This window comes from Melospiza melodia, chromosome 6, assembly GCF_035770615.1.
Source record: "Melospiza melodia melodia isolate bMelMel2 chromosome 6, bMelMel2.pri, whole genome shotgun sequence".
In the NCBI taxonomy this organism is placed as follows: Eukaryota; Metazoa; Chordata; class Aves; order Passeriformes; family Passerellidae; genus Melospiza; species Melospiza melodia.
Window position 1 is genome coordinate 57,472,490 of NC_086199.1, and position 19,605 is coordinate 57,492,094.

A 19,605-nucleotide genomic window follows, 5' to 3' on the forward strand; every position below is an offset into this window, starting at 1 on the left:
GAGGTTCAGGTTGGACATCAGGAGGAATTTCTCCACAGAAGGAGGTGATTAGACACTGGAACAACTGCCCACGGACGTGGTGGAGTCACCGTCCCTGCAGGTGTTCAAGGAACCACTGGACGTGGCACTCAGTGCCATGGTCTAGTTAACACGGCGGTGTTCGGTCATAGGGCGGACTCGATGATCTCAGAGGCCTTTCCCAACCAAATTCCTGGGATTTATGTGATTTCTCTGCAGCCGGGAGAAATCTCCCGCCGCCCCGCACCGTATTTACCACTAGTGAGCGCACCCCCGTTACCGTACATACCCACACGGGTACGCCCAAAACCCGGCGTTACCGTATTTAACGCCACTAACCCGCCGCCGCATTTCAAGGACGTGGAGCCCAACACGTGCTCCCGCACACCACAGCAAAGCCGTAATGCCCCGAGAAAAGCGCATGCGCCGTGCGGCGGCGGGGGCGGGAGTGCGGCCGCGACCCGGTGGGGTGAGGAGAGGAGGAGCGGCTGGTCCCGCCTCCTCCTTCTCCTCCTGCCCGCGGCTCCCGGTGCTGTCGGTCCCGCCTCCTGCTCCCCGCGGCTCCCGGTGCCGCCGAGGCCTGCCCCGGCCCTGACTCGCCGGGCCCCGGGGCGCCGCAGAGCCATGGCGCAGAGAAGGGTGGCGGAGCGCGGGCCTTGCCAGGCGGCGGCGGAAAGCGCCAGGCACCAGCGGCAGCTTCTGGAAGGTGCCGGGGGCTCGGGGCGGCGGGAGCGGGGGTGACCTCGCCGTGGCATCGGACGGTGCCCGGTACGGGTGTCGGTGCCCGGGCCGGTGCCCGGTGCGGCTGTTGGTGCCTCTCGGCGCCTCGGGCACCGGCCCCGTCCCGCGCGGGCACTGGGGCGGCCGGGCCGGGCCGGGCCCCTCACGGTGCGTGTGGGGTGAGGCGGCTCCCGCCCCTCGGCGGCCGAAACGGGGCAGCGAGCCCTTTCCCTTTTCCTTTGCGTGAGGGAAGACGCGTGGTTCCATGTCTGTATGTATTTGTGTGTGTGTGTGTGTGTGTGTGTGTGAGTTGGTGTTATTCCACTACCGGCACGCCTGGAGTACAGAGAGTGGAAGCGGCAGAAAGCGCAGTGGGCTGAGTTTTCCTTTCTTGCCCTATGAGTTGCTTATTTATTTATTTATTTATCTGTAATTGATTTTGCTCCTTGGAGGAGGGGTTGCGAGAATAACCCCGGTGACAGTGCAGTGGAACAGGTTGCCCAGAGAGGGTGTGGAGCCTCCCTCAGAGGCGATACTCAGGAGCCGTGTGGATGCCTCCTGTTCCTGGGATGACCCTGAGCTGGGAGCTTGGACCCGCTGACCACTGTGGTCCCTTCCAGGCTGACAGCCCTGTGATTCCGTGCTTGCAGTTGCTTTGTGGATGCTGCCTTTGGCCTCGGCTGACCCGGTGCGCACCTGTGGGGTCGCGCTGACCTTAAACCTAAAAAAACCTCACAGCCGATAAAATTGCCAGCTCGTCCAGCGGGCTCCGTGGGTTTCGTCATCCAGTCGCTGCATTTCACAACAGTGAGGAGTCAGCGTGACCCACTTGAGTGTTGTGTGTTGGCATTGTAGTTGTGCCAGCGGCATCTGCGGGGGAAAACACAGCCTCGGCTCTTGGAGTGTTCCCCAGGTGACCCTGGGTGTGAAGCTGGGTGAGCCTCCAAATGCCTGAGGAGAGAGTGGTTTAGTACAGAACACAGCCCAGTATGGATACAGAGAGTATTTAGCATGGTGTTCATTTCAGTTCTTATTCTTTATGTGTGTAGTTACATTTGTGTTAATGAATGTCTTGCACTTATGTGGTCATTTTGATAAAAATCTAAAATACAGAAGAGGCCTAAAATGTCATTGTGTCACTTACTGTACTCCCATTGCTTCCACGACACAAGGACTTAAAAGCTAAAAAACACTTATGTATATATATACTTATATACCCACATGAGTGTAAATTATGTGTAATTCCCAAGACTAGCACTTTATATCATAGGCTAGCATGTGTGTGTTTATGTAGGTTTCTTCCTAATGAGTGTGTCTCACCCAACTGGCTGTATCTGGCAGTCTTTCATTAGAGGGTGAAAAAAAACCCCAAAACTTGTTAATGAGCAGGTTTTAAAGTTACATTGTACATCCTGGAAATTTAACTTCCAAGTTGAATCTGTAGTTAATTAGCCTGGCAGAAGATTTCTGGCAAAAAGGAAAACATTTGTATGGCTTACGTTGTTCAACTCTGTTTTTTCTCTTTACAAATGTATTTATTAATTGAGGGTTAAATTATTATGGATCATAGAAGGTGACTTCTGTGGAATGTTTGCCTGCATAAAAACTTCAAAGTTGTTTGAAAGCTTTCAGGGAACGTGAGCAATGTGTGTTATTGAAAGCATTGGTTGGGGAGATGTCTACAGAGAGTTTACTTTAATATTCCCTTAAAGGATAAGTTTAAAATCTGGTGCAAGTTGTGAGACATTGCTTTGCTCTTGCTGGGTTTTTTTCTAACTTTGTTTCATGTTTAATTTCAGGGAAAGCCCTTGCAGAAGGTGGATCAGCTCGGACATCACTTCTTATTTTAGTGTCCATCTTCTTATCAGCTGCTTTCCTCATGTTCCTGGTATATAAAAATTTCCCACAACTTAGTGAGTAAGTATGTTATGAAAGTTTAATTCATCAGTTTATTGGATTTTCAGTATCAGACTGTAGAGGAGCCTGCAGGAGGAGATGACACAAACTCAGAGAATTGTTCTTCCTGTGAGGTTTCTGTTGTACAGTGGAGATCCCATGTTCTGAGGTGTTATCCCCTGGTACATTATCAGTGGTGATTGACTCTTCTTGGCCACCTTCAGCTGAGAGCAGAGTGTGTTTGGTTCAGGCTGAGTTCACTTAAAACTTCCTTGTGCCTTGGTGAAACTGGAGGCTGTCACCAAAAGGGGAAATCCTTCCTTCCTAGCTAAACTTTGCCCTCTCTTTTTCTCCTCCTTGTTGCACCCAGTGCTTGTGTTGGGATGGCAGGTTGAGCCTGCTTGTGTGACAGCTTTCTTTTCCACTTTTACTGGTTAAATTTCTGTCTGATGAACTTGCTCAGCAAGGTCAGTTTGCAATGGCCCATCCCTAAGCCTGATACAGAGGGAGCAAAGACACTCAAGTGTGCTGCCCAGGTTGCACCAGATTAAGGTGTGACATGAGATTTTGCCCTTAGAACTTTGTTTGTGAGGTGAAGTTCTGCCACTCCTGCTGCACTTCAGCTGTTCTGAGGCAGCTGCAGTTGGTTTTGGCTGAAGTTTTGCTGTTTTCACTTGCCAAGGGTTGCCCTGCGCAATTTTTTCTTTTTCATCAGTACTTGGTAAGAAAAAAAAAAACAAACTAGAAAAGAAGCACATTACTGTACTGAAGAAAAAACCCAGCTTGCAAATACCTAAAATTGGGGATTTTCTAATATAAACCACACTGTAAATATTAGGTGTTCATCTGAGAACATTATTGCAACAATAATCAAGGTTTGTTTGCTGAAGCTGTAATTTAGTGTTGTAGTGTATTTAATTATCTCTGTGTTCAGTAAGTAATTGTACTGCACTGTTTGATTATATTATATCATTCCTGCTTTTTTTTTTCCTCTTCAGAGAAGAAAGAGAATGTATAAAGGTTCCCAGAGATATGGATGATGCAAAGGCCTTGGGAAAAGTCTTGTCCAAATACAAGGACACGTTTTATGTTCAAGTGTTAGTGGCTTATTTTGCCACATATGTTTTGTATCCTTTTTCTGATGTAAAGGGCAGTTCTGATGTAGTCATGCTGCTTTGAAAATGAAAAATGCAATTTGATAAATTATTGGTCGTGGGTGAAGTTTAACATACCTAGGAGTGTCTACAAAGGGACAAAAATATTTTAAACTCTTGGAAATCTATAAACTTTTCTCTTTGCATTAGGCTTGGTCTTACTTTAATGTTATGATAACCTTTAAAATAAAGTAAATTTTGAGATAGAAATTACTGTTTGCTCTAAAAGAAAACTGAGACTACTGCTTTACTCTTCCTTAAGACATTCAAAGGCATTTCCACAAAAGGGTAATGTATAGAATATTTAGCAGTATTTCTGAAGGAAAGTATTTTGAGCCATCTTTCATCTCTCCACTGCCCAAATTCACAAAACCAAACCTGTTTTCTTTTAGAGAAGCAAATTTCTGAAGTACTTTCTGCCCAAGGAGACACAATTGTGTTGACTTCTTTTTCCTGAGTGCTGAATATATTAATTAATAATTAAGCACACTCCTAACTGGAACACTTAACTAAAGGTTAAGAACTTTAAAGCTGTAGAAGAGTTTGTGTCACAGTTTTAATGCAGGAGCCTTTTGTAACTCAGGAGAGTCAGCACTGAATGTGCCATTAGTAATTATCCTTCAGCTCATTCTTTCAGAGTATTCCACAAAAAGTATTTAATATTTCCCAAATTATAGATCTAGGAAGAAAATGAAAATGTTAGTTTATATATTAGCAAGGAGTAGAATACATTGGCTCTGTATTGAGCTGCTCTAGCAGTTCTAGCTGTGATGACCTTTACTGTCTCAGCAGCAGGCTGTGCTCAGTTTCCAGGCATGGGTAACTGAACCTTGACACAGCTTAGCAAAAGCTCTACTGGCTGGAATGCACTCAGGAAAATTATTGGGCTTTTTAATATTTCAGTCAGTTCAGCTTGAGTGAAATAGTGTACAGGGTTTTTTTGCTTTATAACTTTTCTATCCAAAGTGGGCAATACATCATAGCCTCAAGTATGCCTAGCAAGCCTTAAGTCCAACAACCTGCTTGCTTATGCTGCAGAAACCTAGTTTTTGCCTTTTAAAACATTTCTGACTGAAATTAGTGATCAGCTCTTGTAGTTGGTGACTCCCCCAAGCCTGTTTGTAAGGAAGGAATAGCTGCCTTCATCCATTTCAGTCTTCCATGAAAGCTGTGCTTATGGGCTCAGACAGGCCTGTGAGCTTCCCAGGGAGAATGTCTGGAACTGCACATCTCCAGTCAACAGGGTAAAATCGGAGTAAGTGTTTCCTGGAGGTCACAGTAAATCCTCTGGGGCAGTTGTAGCCCAGACAAAGAGAAAAGTGTAATCAGCTTTTGTTACTTTGTGACTTATTCTTTGTATGTGTAGTGATGGATCTGCACCTTGCTGCTCTTGCTTGACTTCTTGTGCTACTCTACAAGAGGTTTTTTGAAGTAAGGGTCTTGAGAAGGCCCTGCCTGTTTATGCTTTTTCTGATTGTAGAATGTATCCTGACTGCTTACAAAACTAAGCAGCATGTAGCTTTTTAGAAATGTGTTTTTCCTTAACTAAGATACATCCAGCTTGCAAACATTTGCTATTCCTGGGTCTATATTCCTCAGTATCCTGTCAGGGTTTCTTTATCCCTTCCCACTGGCCTTATTTCTTGTTTGTTTGGTAAGTATGGCAAGTAGTTTATGAGGGCATATATTTCTATCCATTTGGAATACAGCCATGCACCTGAGCAGTTTCCTGCTGGAAATGATCAGTCTGAGACTGGCATACACCTCAGTTTCTGATAACTATTGAGTTCTTACTCAGCTCTGCTGCAGGGGTGGCATTACACAAAAAATTCACTGTAGCACTGGGTGGTGATCCAAACCACTGAGCTGTTCCTCCAGGTTTGCTTTATAATGAAGACATTGGAGTGTGAATCAGCCAGAGTTTCCCATACTCAAAATTTGTTTAGCATCTGCCAAAACCCAGTTGTAATTTCATTACACAATTACTGTGGTTTTATTATCACACTGCAAAATACATCTGTTTTTTAACTGGCTTAAATATGCAAGAAGCTTAGTTTAAGATTTGAAGTGTATGTTATCAACCAGCTTTAAAATATGTCATGTACAAAGGATGCAATGGTAGTGAGCCTTAAGTATTGAGAAGGTAGGGAGGACCCTATTCAGTTTTCATGTTTGAACGTCTTTAATGGCATTGTGCTTCTTATTTGCAAAGCTTTCACTGTTCAAAGTCTTAAAACTGCAGAAGCACTCAATATTAACTGATAAGTAATCAATGTTGTCTACTTTGAGTGTTGAGATTGATTGAAATGCCTTGGAAATAAACTGTCTTGGGTCAACAACATTCTTAGGGAGTGTGTTTGTACTGCTGGAGGAGAGCCCTAATGGAGGGCTGCATGGACACCTGCTCTAGGCAGGCAGGGTAGTTAATACAGACACAAGGCTGACATTAAGTAGAGTTTCTGCTCATTTGTTGTCTGTTTTTTTTTTTTTCAGTGCTCAGGACTTGGGGCTTCATTCTGCTACATGCTGTCATACCTAGTGGGGCGTCCCGTTGTGTACAGATATTTAACAGAAAAAGCAGTCAAATGGTCAGAACAGGTAAGGTTTCTGGAGGTGCTGGAACTTACTGTACAAAATGTGCCATGGAGTAGTGTGGAAAACTGGGAGGTCTTGTGCTCATGTATCCAGTTACACAGAAGGGATTCTGGAAGCATTCCTGATTTTAGGGTATTTCCCGTGAGAAAGTAGTTCTTACCTAGGAAGCGTTTGCAGCTGATCACCCCCCTGGTTTATCTAGTGTCAATAGGAAACCTCTCCAGTTTCAGGTCATTTCAAGTAATTGCTCTCTAAGCATTAGCACTAATGAAAGCTGGGTTTGTATTTTTGTGTTGGAGGAACCTGTAGCTGTATGTGTGATTGAAAAACCTTAATTTGAACATGTTATTGTAGTTGGAGCATTTAGAAATTTTTCTTAGAGTATCTGGTTACATTAGTTTCAGCAGGTCTTGATTGTGAGGTGAACCTAAAGGTTTTGCAGTACAGAAATACAGTGTGAGCTGTACTTGACCTTACGTGTCTTTAATTGATACTCTGAAACATTTGAACAAATTACTTTTTTTGCAAGTATAAAGCACATGTACTCTGTTCAAGATTTTTTTGAATCACATAAAAATGCTTCAAGCTTGTTCCTCATTGAATAAGATATGGAGGTGTGTCTGGCACAATTGACCTTGTTAGATTTTACAGCGCCACTTTGACTCTTGACCCTAGTAAATCTTAACATTGCACTATAATCTTGAGGCTATTCTGAGTAGCAGATGGTTACTGTTGCCATTAGTAGAACTGAATGTGTGATTTAAAATTGCATGTGCAGCTCATATCTCACTGTTTCCAGGTTAATTGGACTGTGTCATGCTTATCATGCTGGCATATTGAGGTTAAGGCATTTTATATACAGCATTAGTCAACATGTAAATATTGTCCTTTATTAAGGTTTAAAAAACCCACAGTGCTCCTGATTTTGATGTTACAGTAAAATCTAAATTTGGCTAAAGCTGAAAACAGGGTTGTGACTGGGATGAGCTGCCATGTGAGAGTTCAGGTGGAATTGCAATCAGACCAGGTTTGTTTTCAACTGGCTGAGGCTTAAGCCGAGTGCAGGTCTGCCAGGCTAGGCCAGAATTGTGGATGCTCAGCTGTCCTGGCAGCTTGGCTGCAGTTGCACTTGCTGTCTGAAAGGGCTGAGAAGGGCTGAAGGAGAGGGGCTTTCTTTGTTGTAGCATTGGTGTGAGGAGCTGGGCTAGACCTGAGCACATCATTAGGACTGTAAATGAAGTTGGGGGTGTTGTTGCTCCTGGGTAAATGTTCATGCTGGGCACTGTGACCTCTGGCTCTGGCTCTGGAGCTGTGCTGGAGCAGCCGCCTCATGGAGTTCAGGGCTGTGACCTGGCTGAGTTTCCAGGTGAGGAATGTCGCTGTGTTTCAGGCTCGATCACAAGTTAGGACAGAATGGCTTGAGGAACAAACTTCATTGCTAGTCCTGGAAAAGCTTGAGGAGTGGGGTGACAGGCTGACAGTGCTGGCTGGGCTGTGGCTCTGCCTGTGACTGCTTTGCTGCTTGAGCTGGCTGAGTCAGACACATCACTGCTCTGCCACACACTGCTATTTCCATGATCTGATGTATTTAACAGGCTGATCTCAGTGTGTTTAACAGGTGACTCACTGGGCTCTCTTCCCCACATCACACATTTTTAACTGATTTTTATGTTTGCAACATGTAAATGTCTACCAAATATAGAACTCTTGAAACCTCAATGATTGTGTATTTTCAAGGCAGAGATTTTTTTAACCAAAGTTTTGTTTGTTTGGTTTTGTTTTGGCAGGTTGAACGACATAGAGAACATCTGATTAACTACATTATATTTTTGAGAATAACACCTTTCCTCCCCAACTGGTTTATCAATATCACATCTCCTGTAATCAACGTGCCATTGAAAGTGTTTTTCATTGGCACTTTCCTAGGTAAGAATTGTGGCTAGTGAGCCACAGTTTGGGGTGGCCAGAAGAAGAGGCATACACTATAGCTATTTAAATTTTTAATTTTAATGTGCTTTTTGGCACGTTTTTGCACATACTTTTTAATCTGATTAGGAAACAATCCAGTATTTTTCCTTTATGAACTTTATGAAAAAGTTTATTATTTTTCCTTTATGAAAAGTCAGTTTGTAAAGAGAAAGCTTGAAATCTGAAGAGTCTAAAGGACAGAGATTATTTGCTTAGTCTCCTGTATTTGAGTCTGCATTAAAAATATTAAGAATGGCTTAAAACTGTTTTTTTTTTTAATAAAGGTTTTTATCTTTGAATTCTGTATTTGCTGCACTCTTTCAAAAAAGAAGTACAAGACAACAAAATCTCAACGTTCTGGTATTAAAATTGGGATGACTAATTTTGAAGTGTTTTTTACCCTAACAAGCTGTTTTTTCATCCTTTCCTTGCTCCAGGTGTAGCACCACCATCTTTTGTAGCCATTAAGGCAGGAACAACGCTGTACCAGCTTACAACAGCAGGGGAAGCTGTTTCCTGGAACTCTGTTTTTGTCCTCATGTTTCTAGCCATCCTCTCCATCCTACCAGCTCTGTTCCAGAAGAAGCTGAAACAGAAGTTTGAATAAGGATCAGACTGGACCAGAATTTCCCATACTTCATCTCAGGATCAGCACTTCTGATATTTGTATATTTGCTTTTCTATTGGATCTTAAGCAATTATAGGGGAGGCTTGTGATTGATAAGAATGTCTTTAAATGAACACATGGCCTTAGAGTGAAGGAGATGTGTTCAGAAATGTACTGCATATAGTTTTGTAACCAAACACCAGTGTTTTACTTTGGGATGGTGTGTGTGTGGCCCTCAGGGTGAGGGGACTGAGAACATAGATGAAACATTTTGCTCTGGTTATATGCAGAGCAAAAACTGTGATGTAGACATAACCTACAGGTGATGCTCTCTAACACTTGCAGGAAAACCCCCTGAACAATTCAGCCCAACTTTGTAACATTCTCTGTAGGCTTGCATGTCATCTGCTCTGAGAGCATTTCTCACTAACAATATTTCCCTTCTTTTTTGCCTTGGGGAGTTTCCAAATAATGTAACGGTGCTCACTCAGAAACAAGGGTTCTCTGCAGTACTTTAACTACAATATTATTCTCATCCTGGTTGTTTACTTCTATTTATTAGTGCTGTATGCAATTAAATACTTGAACCTATATCTGCTTTACTTACTGGATTAACAAAGGCAAAGTGTCACTTCATTCCCTCTTGGTCCCTATAAAGTTTTATTCTGGAAGCAGATACAGGAAGGGAGGGAGCAGCTTAGAATTCATATCTTGGCTAGCTGATGATTTTTAAGCTCTAATTTTCATTTTGTAATATTGATTGTTTTGCCAATATTTCACTTGCATAGATTTATCCTGCCAATTTAAGGAAGTGATGGTATGATTTATATAAAACTTGCAGTTTTCAAGTGATTTAAAAACGCTTAAGCAGTGTAATGTTACCATTTCTCAAGCAATATGTAAAGAGTATAAAATTTCTCACTGCAGCTTGATTAGCTACAAGAAATGTCAGGTACACAAACTGGTGCAGTTCCTGTCAGACAGCTGATCCCAAATAATGTTCAGAGCACCATGGAACAGCAGGCTCTTGTGTCAGTGTATATAAATGGGGGTTCCACTGTCTGCCAAGGCAGTGAGCAGCCATGCCTCACCTTCAGTAGCAGTGTGTGTGTGCTGTCAGTAAGGTACAAGGTACCTTCCCCTGTGCTTCCAGCTGTGCTTGTTGGTTGTGTTGCCAGTGAAGGCCCTGGGCAGTGAGGAGCTGGGCAGCACGTGGCTGTTTTATCCTGCTGAAACCAGTGCCGCTCACGTGGTTGGAGCTGATGCCCCTGCAGTGTCTTGCTGGACAGGGACTCAGCACATCAGCATGTGCTCCAGTTCCAGGGTTTTTGTCTGTGTCCTCTGTTAACTCGTGATCATATCCTAGATCTTTGAGATGTAAGAGAACAGTTCATGAATGTGATAATGTAAAAGATACTCACTGGTACCTTTAAAGGGTTTATTCATTTTTGTAACATAATGTTCATTGACTGCTTCGTCTCATCACAGTATTACTTGTAAATATATAGTAAATATTATTGATACACCATTTGTCTTTTATTTAAATCCAGGCTGCACAGTAAATGCTATTTTTTACATAAGTATATAAAGGAATTTATATCGGTTCTGTTTGCAAGTTTATTGTAAGATGATTCAGCTCCAGCAATTCTTTTGTTATTTAGAATTTACTCTAAAAGTGTACTTTGGCATTGAAAACTGATCAATGATTACTTTTATTGCTGCCATTCTAATCTCCAGAGCTCCTCTACCCAGGGGATTTATTCCCTAGTAAACCTGGATGTGAATTGAGCCATGTGAGCAAGTGTCCCCTGGATTACTGAGTGTGAAGCTGCTGTGGATTTACAGCCTCCTTTTCTGCAGAGGTAACATCTCATGCAGATGAACTCTCAGAATAAATTACCTACCACTTATTTTACCGTGGCTTTTCTCAAAATCTGTCTCAGTTCCTGGTCAGTTACAGGAGCTGCTGTAACATCCCTCCCATGCCAGTGTTTTGGTGGAACCTTGTTGCTAAAGGAGGAGCTGAACTCTCTTTCAATCTGACATGACTTGTGCTATCACTTGACATTTTCACTGGGTTCTGTGTCACTATGGAGATGGGATCAGGCTTTGTTACTGCTGTATTTCAGCCACAAGACTGGCCTCCCATCACAATAACTAAAAGCCTTAAGATCTTAAAAAGTTTCAAAATAGGGTTCTTTACTTTTTCAAAACTTTAACATTTTTTTTAACCCATCCCTTCTGTGTTTATCTTCAGCTGCCAGCAGCCTGAGGTGCTTCCCTATCCCATGAGGACTTCTGAGCATTGTGCAGAGTAAGGCAGGCCTTGTGGAAAGCAAAAAAAGCACTGTGCTGTGGGTACTCTTCTAGCCTACTCTTTGCTTTAGGGAATCCAGCAAGTGATCCAAGAGATAGCCATAACATTTTGACACAAAAACAGTGGCTACCATGAAACAAACCAGGAGATGAGAAAGATGTAGCTTTGTTTTTTAATTGCAAGGGATTTTTGAGCTATTAGGTGACCTGGTTATCTTTTGGAAGCTTTTTTGTGATACCTGCATGACATCATTACTAAGTGTCTCTTGCCATTTGATAATAAAGCTGTTATATAAAATCTGAAGCACTGTATTTTTTATTATAATGAAGCATTCTGAACTTCCCACTAAGCTGAAATTTTTATTAACCTGTTTTAAAGGGCTGAGTTCTTCTTAAATGGGATTTTAAATGATTGATTAAAAATTAAACTGAGTTGATTACTTCTGTAGATGAGATTAATTCTGTTTCTATCTTTATTTCAAAATAAATAGGTAAATTTGACTTCCTTTTATTTCTGAAATTAATTTCTCACATACAGCAGTAATTTTTAAAAGTTTTTCTGGTTTGTACTGGAAGGCAACTGGGTCTAACTTCTGTCTCTTCTAATACATCTATTTTCACAAAGTGCCTTTTTTTTTCATTAATCCCTTGTGGAAAACCCTGGTGCCAAAGTTACTGCAGCTTCATTCACCTTCCCTTAATATTCTGTCAAGGCCAGTTTATGAAATGCTTTGTCTTCTTTGTATAGAAAACTTGCTGAAAGGGTAAGACAAAAGAAGTAAAAGTCAAAAATAAGAAGCTTTTGTTAGTGAATTATGCTGTTATGCAAAGTCAAAAGATATCTTGTTTTTAGGCAGCTGAAGATTTTTGTGTGTTTCTTAGAATTTTCATCATGTGTTGTTTCCTTCTGCTGTAGTGTGGAGTTTGGGAGCCCTATGGTTGAGTATGGCTGTGCTAAGGGGGAAATGGAAAAGGGTTTTGATGGGAAAGCAGGGTCCAGAGGAACTTTTTCAAATTTCCAACAAAGAGCAGTAAATACTCTTGACTATTTTATGACCAATTGATGTCTTGCAATGACAGAATCTATAACTCTCAGCTGGTGGCTTTATAGCTCCAGGTCACCCAAACTGAAAGAAGTTACAGCCTTTTAGTACTGGCAATTAATATAAATAATGGCATCATACATTTACTAACATACCATAACTCCCCTTCCAGTTTTTAAAAATGCTCCACCTAGTGTGATAATTCTCATTTCCTTGTTTTATAGTGCACAAGGAATAATCTGGGTCTGGATTATGAGAGCTCAGTTAGTGACTGGTGTATATGTGAGAAGCTCATAAAAGCTCCTTTCTGTAGATGTTTTTCCAAACACAGAGGATCCTGCTCCTGTGCAGCTGTGGGAATTTAGAGGTTCCTAGACCCTCAAGAGGGCTGGGAATGCTTCAGTGGGAAATAGCTTTTAAAATTCTGCTTCAGAATTGAGATCTAATGTTACACTCATAAGTCCTGATTTTTCTTTTACAACCTTGCCCTGAGGAGTTGTATTTAAAACCTGGAATTTGCAGTGTTAACTGTACTTGGAAGAATTCCATGTCATGGAGAAGTATTCTGAGCAGATCACTAAATCATTCTGTGTTTGACTCTTTGTTCTGTGTTAAACTGATTCCTCATGCCTGTGAGAAAGACAAACTCCCAGTCAACCCTGAACTTGTGCAGGATTTGCTTCTTCAGCTGGATCCCTCTAAGTCTATGGGGCCTGATGGGATTCATCCAAGAGTACCCAGAGAGCTGGATGGTGACATCACAAGACCTCTCTCAATGATTTCAGCATCTTGGAAATCTGGAGAGGTCCCAGTCTACTGGAAGCTGGCAAATATTGCCCCAGTTTTCAAGAAGGGCAAGAAGAGGATGACCATGCCAACTACAGGCCTGTCAGTCTCACTTCCATGCCTAATAAAATCATGGAGAAGATTCAGTAATGCTTTTGAAACCATCTCTGACAGTATCCCTCTGGAGAAAATGCCCAGCACTCAGCTGGGTAAGCTCATTGTGTGACAGGTGAGTCACTGGCTCACAGGGCTGTAGTTAATGGGGTGACAGCACCTGTGGGCCCTGTCACTAGAGGGGTTCTGCAGGGTTCCCTCCTCAGCCCCATTCTCAACATCTTCATTCTGCTCTCATGCAGCTGTGGGACTTCACTGCTTCAACATCTTCATTGATGACCCGGACACAGGACTGGAAGGAATGCTAGGTAAGGACTGGAAGCAGCCCCAAGTAAGCCTGCTATACTGACTGTACTACATTGGGAGGAGCTGCAGACTCCCTCGAGGGAAGGAGGGAGAGCCCTACAGAGACCATGGCAAGGGCTGGGCAATCACCAACCATAAGAAGTTTAATAAAGACAAGAGCTGGATTCTGCCCCTCGGTATGGAGCAGCCCTGGAGGTATGGACAGACTGGGCAATGAGATGCTGCAGAGCAGCACTGTGGAATGGGAGCTGGGGATTGCAGATGTTGGTAAATTGAGCTTCAGTCCATAGTGTGGGCTCCTGGAGCTGGGGAGAAAAGGGACAGTGCTGCATGGGAGTTCAGGAAATGTTCCACCCCCTGAAGTGCAGTTTTGCTCTGAGCTGTGCCCTGATGTGTGAGGATCTGTGTGTTAGGTGATCCCGTGTGCAGGCTCTATTCCACAAGTCTGCCATGTAGATGTCACACCAAATACCTGGTCAATGAGTTGCAGCCAGGTTCAAGTGTCTGGTTTTGCAGACTGGAGAGGATTGCTTTAATTATAAGAGTCACTGATTGGATTTTTGTTTTCTTAAAGAATCCAGGGTAAATATCTTAATCAGAGTCATTAGAAGACATCACATACAATCAGCACCCTGACAACTGGAGCAATTTGTGCCCTGAGCTCTGTTACTTTTCAAAGCTTAGCTTATCTTGGGAAACAGCTGCCCAGAAAAAAGAGAAATACCCCATTGCAGACTTCTTCAATTCTCTGAGCAATGTTGAATGGAGCTGTAATTTACTGTTGTGTTTTCCTATTGCTTAGTAAATAAACTCTTCCAAAAATCATGACTGGAATTGTTGGCAAAGTAAATCTGAATTAGGTAGTATGAAGAATACTCAAGATATCTTTGTATCAAGTCCTGTTCTTCACTATTTCAAAGACTATTTTAAAGGTCGGAGCTTGAAAATACAAGTCTTTGCCATAGAAAACCTCAGCTGAATCAACATTGATGATGGTCTTGCCAAAGACAATTAATCTTTTAAATCTCTTCCTATTTACTAATATGTGTTTCTGATTCTCTGGCTAAAGAATCCTAGTTTCCACAGACTTCACAATTCCACAGATTTTCTCAACATCATAAAGATCCCTTTCAAGAATTCATAATGTTGTCTAGAGTGTTGTTGTTTTACTCAAGGACATGTAAGCCATTTGCAAAGTCTCCTGACAGAATTGCCATATTTTGGTGTTTCCTGTCATGGGAACATTGGTCAGGATGACTGACAGATTAAAGCTACTGGCCTTTGAAGTAGATGTCACAGATGTTCTTTGGTGTGGTGACTAGGCAAGAGTATTTCAGAAATTAAATAATTGGGGAGGAAAAAGATACAGTGGAAAAGAGAATCATTGACAACATGGGAGGAAAAAGCTGTAACTTTTCAGGTTCATCTGCTGGAGGCACAGATTTGAGAGGGACTACCCTGCAAGTTGTCCTGGAATGCAGAGAATTTATCTGACAAAACAGCAAAAAATTTGGGTTAACATTTTGTTGGTTCTGGTTCACACAGTTCTACCCATCTTGTCCATTTCTCATAGCAATTCAAAGCAAATCTGAGTTTCTTAGTCTGAGACTCTCCTTTAAAAAAATATTTCCTGTTCCTTACCCTGTTGCATAGCAAGGTATGTGTGCATTTAAATACTGCAGCTCAACAGTATCTCTGGTAAACCTCTGTTTACTTAGTGGCCCATCTAACTTTACTGATTATTTACAAAATTCTTGGTTATTTCTGGAACAGGTGAGATGCATGAACAACTTTTTATTTCTCCCTTTTACTCTTTATTTGACAAAAAGCCCCTGCCAATATCTGAGCTGTTTCCCTAGAATTTCCTGCTAGTGTCAGAAGAGACCCTCAGGCTATGGATTTTGTCTTAAGGGTTAAACTACAGTTCAGACTTACTTAAAAGAGGTTCACCACGTGCTGAATACATTGTCCTTTGCCACACTGAAAGCAGATTGAGAAGACAAATGTGCAAAAAGTGGCTAGAGAACACAGTAGAGTAAGAGCAACCAGATTTAGCTATTTCTGTTCTCTGTTGTGCCTTCCACACACCACCAGGCAGGCTCAACACAATCTAACTGTGCTTTTTGTAGAGTAAACTCAAACCCTCCACTCTAATATTGCTCCTACCCTGCCATCTCTATTGAAATCTTTCTCCCAAGTTAAATGGTGCTTTAAAACTGACCTCTCAGTCAAACCTCAGCAATGCTTTCCTCCACTGCTAACCCATTCTCTAAGGCCATACAGTCTTAATCAGGTGAACACTGATAGCACCAGTGCTATCCTAAGAGTTTTTCCTGGTTCCCAGAGGATGTCCAGCTGTCCTCAATTCACTGGGCACAGTGGCCTAAGAGTTTAGTTGTTGTACTGCAAAAGGTTGTAAACCATTAGTAGTAAAGTCTTCTTACATGTCCTGCTGCTTCTACTCCCTACAGACAGTTTGGTCTGTCCTGGCAATGGAAACTCAAATAGGTGAAGTTTCCTATGCTTAGCAGTGTTTTAAGTTAGATTGGTGTCTGATCAATTCAGCATTATGGATGCAGCCTTAACTACTCGGTTGGTCCTGGATAATAATCATTAAAGATTGCAAAGTTTTAATTTCTCCTCTTCTAAGCCCTACAAGATATGGAAGGACTCTGATGTAAATGCCACAAATAGAGAACTGAGAGAGGAGAGGAAGGGGAACTGCTTATAGGTCTAATTTTAGGCTGGCAAGGCCATCCCAGTTGCCTCTATAGCCAGAGGAAAAAAGCACTCTCAGGGCAGAGCATGGTTTGTGTCACTTGTCTCTCTGCAGCTCTGCTGGGTCATCCTTCCCCAGGGCTTGTTCTCCTTTCCACACTGAGCCAGAGGGGAGAGTGGATTTCACTCTGTGAAAGCCCAGCTGTTAACAGAGATGTGAGTGATGTTAATCCAAATATGAAAAAGAAAACAACCTTAGAGCCAAACAATCCCTAAAGCATTTCCCTGCACAGGCAGCTGTGGAGCCAGGCCAGCCACCGGGGCTGTGGGGACAGGAAGGTGGAGGTGACAAGAGGACAGGAGCCCAGAGGCGCTTCCAGAGCACCAGCACTGATCCTGCCCTGGGGAAGCAGCCCTGGCAGGGCCCTCCTGGCTCTGTGTCTGGTTCTGGGCTCCTCAGTGCCAGGGACAGGGAGCCAGCAGAGCTGCAGAACTGATCAAGGCGCTGCAGCAGCTCTCCTGTGAGGAGAACCTGAGGGAACTGGGCCTGGACACAGCAGGTTGGACTCGACCTCACAGAGCTTTCCCAGCCTAATTGATTCTGTGATTCTGTTCAGCTTTGAGAAGAAAGGACTGGGAAGGGACCTCATCAATGTGGAGGTGACAGAGGATGGATCAGGCTCTGCTTGGTGGTGCCAAGCAAAGTGACAAGAGGCAAAGGAAGAAACAGAGGTTCCAACTGAATGTGAGGAAGAACCTCTTTATTGCGCAGTGACCGAGCACTGAACGGGCTGCCCAGAGAGCGTGTGGGGTTTCCCTCACTGGAGATACCCAAGAACGGTCAGGACAGACTCCTGTGCCATGTGACCCTGCTTGAGGAGGCAGTTCAAGGCTCTGGTCCCTTCCAGCCCGGCCCATCCCCTGATCCTGTGCCTGCGGAGGGAGCAGAGCCCTTCCCGCGGCTCTCCGGGGGCACGGCTGTGACCGCCCGCCATGGCGGCCCCCTCAGGCGGCCCCGGCAGCAGCGAGCGGCAGCGCCAGCACCAGCAGCATGACGTCACCCCCGCGCGCATGGCGCAGACGCGGCGTTGCGGCGCGCGGCCGGGCCGCCCCCCCCGCGAGCGGCGGGGGCCGTTCCCAGAATGCCGCGCGGCGCCGCCCGCCCCGCGCCGCCATGGAGGCGGCGGGCGCAGCCGGAGATCCCGGCCCCGCCGCCCGGCCCCGCTCCCGCTGAGCTCCGCGCGCCCCTCGCCCTGCAGCATGAGCGGCGGCGGCGGCGGCTCCTCGGCACCCGGCCGCTTCGCCGACTACTTCGTCATCTGCGGGCTGGACACCGAGACCGGGCTGGAGCCGGACGAGCTCTCCGGTGAGTGGCCGGCGGCGCTGGGCGCAGGGGCGGCGGGGTCCGGCCGCGCTGCCCGCACCGGTACCTCCCTGCCCTGCAGCCCCGGGCGCTGCCGTGGTTCCCCGTGCCCCGCTGGGAGCCCCGGGCATGCGGAGCGGCCGGCCAGGCGCGGACCGGGCTCGGTACAAGTGGCCGAGCTGCCCCGAAGCCGGCCGGGCAGCGCCGTTGGACGGGCTGGGCAGAGCGCGCCCTGAGCGCTGCCCTGGCTTTAGGCGGTCCGAGCCCCAGCGGCGATGTCCTGCGCTCCCTGCGCGTACCAACTTCAGCCGGGCGCTTGAGACACACGGGCACCCTGAACGAGTCGGGTTTGGGAGAGAGCGAAAACCTTTTGCGTGTTCCGTGTTGCCTTTTTTTCGTAGCTCAGAATAAGAATTCTCTTGCAGGAGTATCCGAAAAGAAATCGGATTAGGAAGTGATTACTCTGCTGTTAGGTGAGAATGTTCACACCGCAACTAAACCGTATCCACCTAAACCACACCACTGTGTCAAAGCAGTGTTTTTAAGGTTAAAAATAATTAAATTGTGTTTTAGCAGCACCTCTCTTCAGTTTCAGTCTGGCCTCAGTTAAATCGGAGTGTGGCTTAGCATCTCTAACAGTTAAGAAAGGTGAAGGAGTGTGGTGGTGAAAACCTGACCTAACATCAGCACTGATTCTATGTATCTGGGCTCTGAACTTGACCGGTAGTACATTCTCTCACCCCCAGCCTCGGTTTTTTACTAATTTGCTTTTGTAAGTTTTTTTTTTTTTTTTTTTTTTTAACATTGATGCATTTAAGCTGTCCTTCAGTAAATAAATGCTTGTTCCTGGTAGAGTGGAATTTGTGTTATTAGAACTGACTTCTTGCATTGAGTGAGCTCCTCTAAACTTCGCCTATTATAGAAACTTTTTTTTTTGTTTAATGACTTCAAACAAAATTTCTCACCTGTCCCTAGTGCTGAGCAGTACCCTTCCCTAAGAGAATTCTTGTTTGTCTAATGTTAAAGTGACTGTAGGCTACAGTTTGAGGCTTGAGGAGTGAGTACAGCATAACAGTGTGCTCTGCAATGGCACTGCAAATTACAATATCAGTTTGATTTAAGAAATCCAAGAGAACAAAATGCAATGCAATTTCATTGAGAGATATGTGAGGGTTTCTTTTAATTAAATGGAAAATGAACGAAGGTTATAGATCAAAAACAGTTAGAAAGATGATAATTTTGTGATTAATTTACTACAAATCTATTTGTGTAATGTGGTGCGAGGCACACTCAGTAATGCTCCCTGCTCTTGATAGGCACATGAATAATTCTCCGCACATAATTCAATTTAAAACCAACAGTGCATTACTTTGGGCCAGCTATCTAATAGTAAACTGGAAGGTATAAGTGCCTTTTTTAAAATAGCCTGTCAGAGTGTGCAGGTCTGAAAGCTGGAGTGTGCTGTTCTTTCTGTATTTGCTCTCCTGGTCAAGGACTCTGTCTATGGTATGTAGAACTGTAGTGTGTGCTGTATCCTCGTCTCTGCTGTTCCACCATGTTACCTGTGACGAGGTGTGCGGCTGGGGGGAGAAGAGGTTTGTGTTTATGGGGGAGACAGATTTTTGCATGATTTGAGAAAAGATTTTAAAAGAAGGTGGGGAAAATTTCCAATAATGTCACAGCATAAGGGCTAGGTGGAATTCGGGTGTGTTTTCTTGAGTTTGTTGTGTTATTAATAATGCATTATAGTGTGACTGATAATGCTTTCAAACTGTGTCTTGGGCTATAGCCTCCTCCAGTGTCCACTGATAAAAATGGAGAGGTCTCTGCTATATTTCAGCGGCTTTCGGATAAGGCTTGGAAACACTCTGTACTTCCTGCGAGCCTTTCTTGTTTCAATGAAAGGGTCATTGTGCGCTGGTTCTTTTCCCCCCCTCCTTCTGATTTCTGCGCTGCAAAACAGCTTCTGAATCCTCGTCCTGTTGAGACAATTGGCTCCGT

General features: G+C 44.1%; 2 protein-coding genes across 3 annotated transcripts in view; both read left to right on the forward strand.

Moving 5' to 3' along the window:
- The first annotated feature begins 618 nt into the window (after nucleotides 1-618).
- Nucleotides 619-11,578, forward strand: TMEM41B (transmembrane protein 41B). Its single transcript, XM_063158491.1, has 7 exons — nucleotides 619-724; nucleotides 2,538-2,655; nucleotides 3,633-3,761; nucleotides 5,349-5,442; nucleotides 6,282-6,386; nucleotides 8,171-8,309; nucleotides 8,789-11,578. The coding sequence occupies exons 1-7, from the start codon at nucleotides 643-645 to the stop codon at nucleotides 8,956-8,958; spliced, it is 837 nt and encodes a 278-aa protein (XP_063014561.1). The 5' UTR covers nucleotides 619-642; the 3' UTR covers nucleotides 8,959-11,578.
- Nucleotides 11,579-17,477: 5,899 nt separating this feature from the next.
- DENND5A (DENN domain containing 5A) overlaps nucleotides 17,478-19,605 on the forward strand; it is a 64,282-nt gene continuing 62,154 nt past the window's right edge. For both annotated transcript variants that reach the window (XM_063158492.1, XM_063158493.1), the window contains exon 1: nucleotides 17,478-17,607. In XM_063158492.1, the coding sequence (XP_063014562.1) occupies nucleotides 17,502-17,607 (106 nt within the window). In that variant the 5' untranslated portion in view covers nucleotides 17,478-17,501. The remainder of the gene's footprint in view (nucleotides 17,608-19,605) is intronic.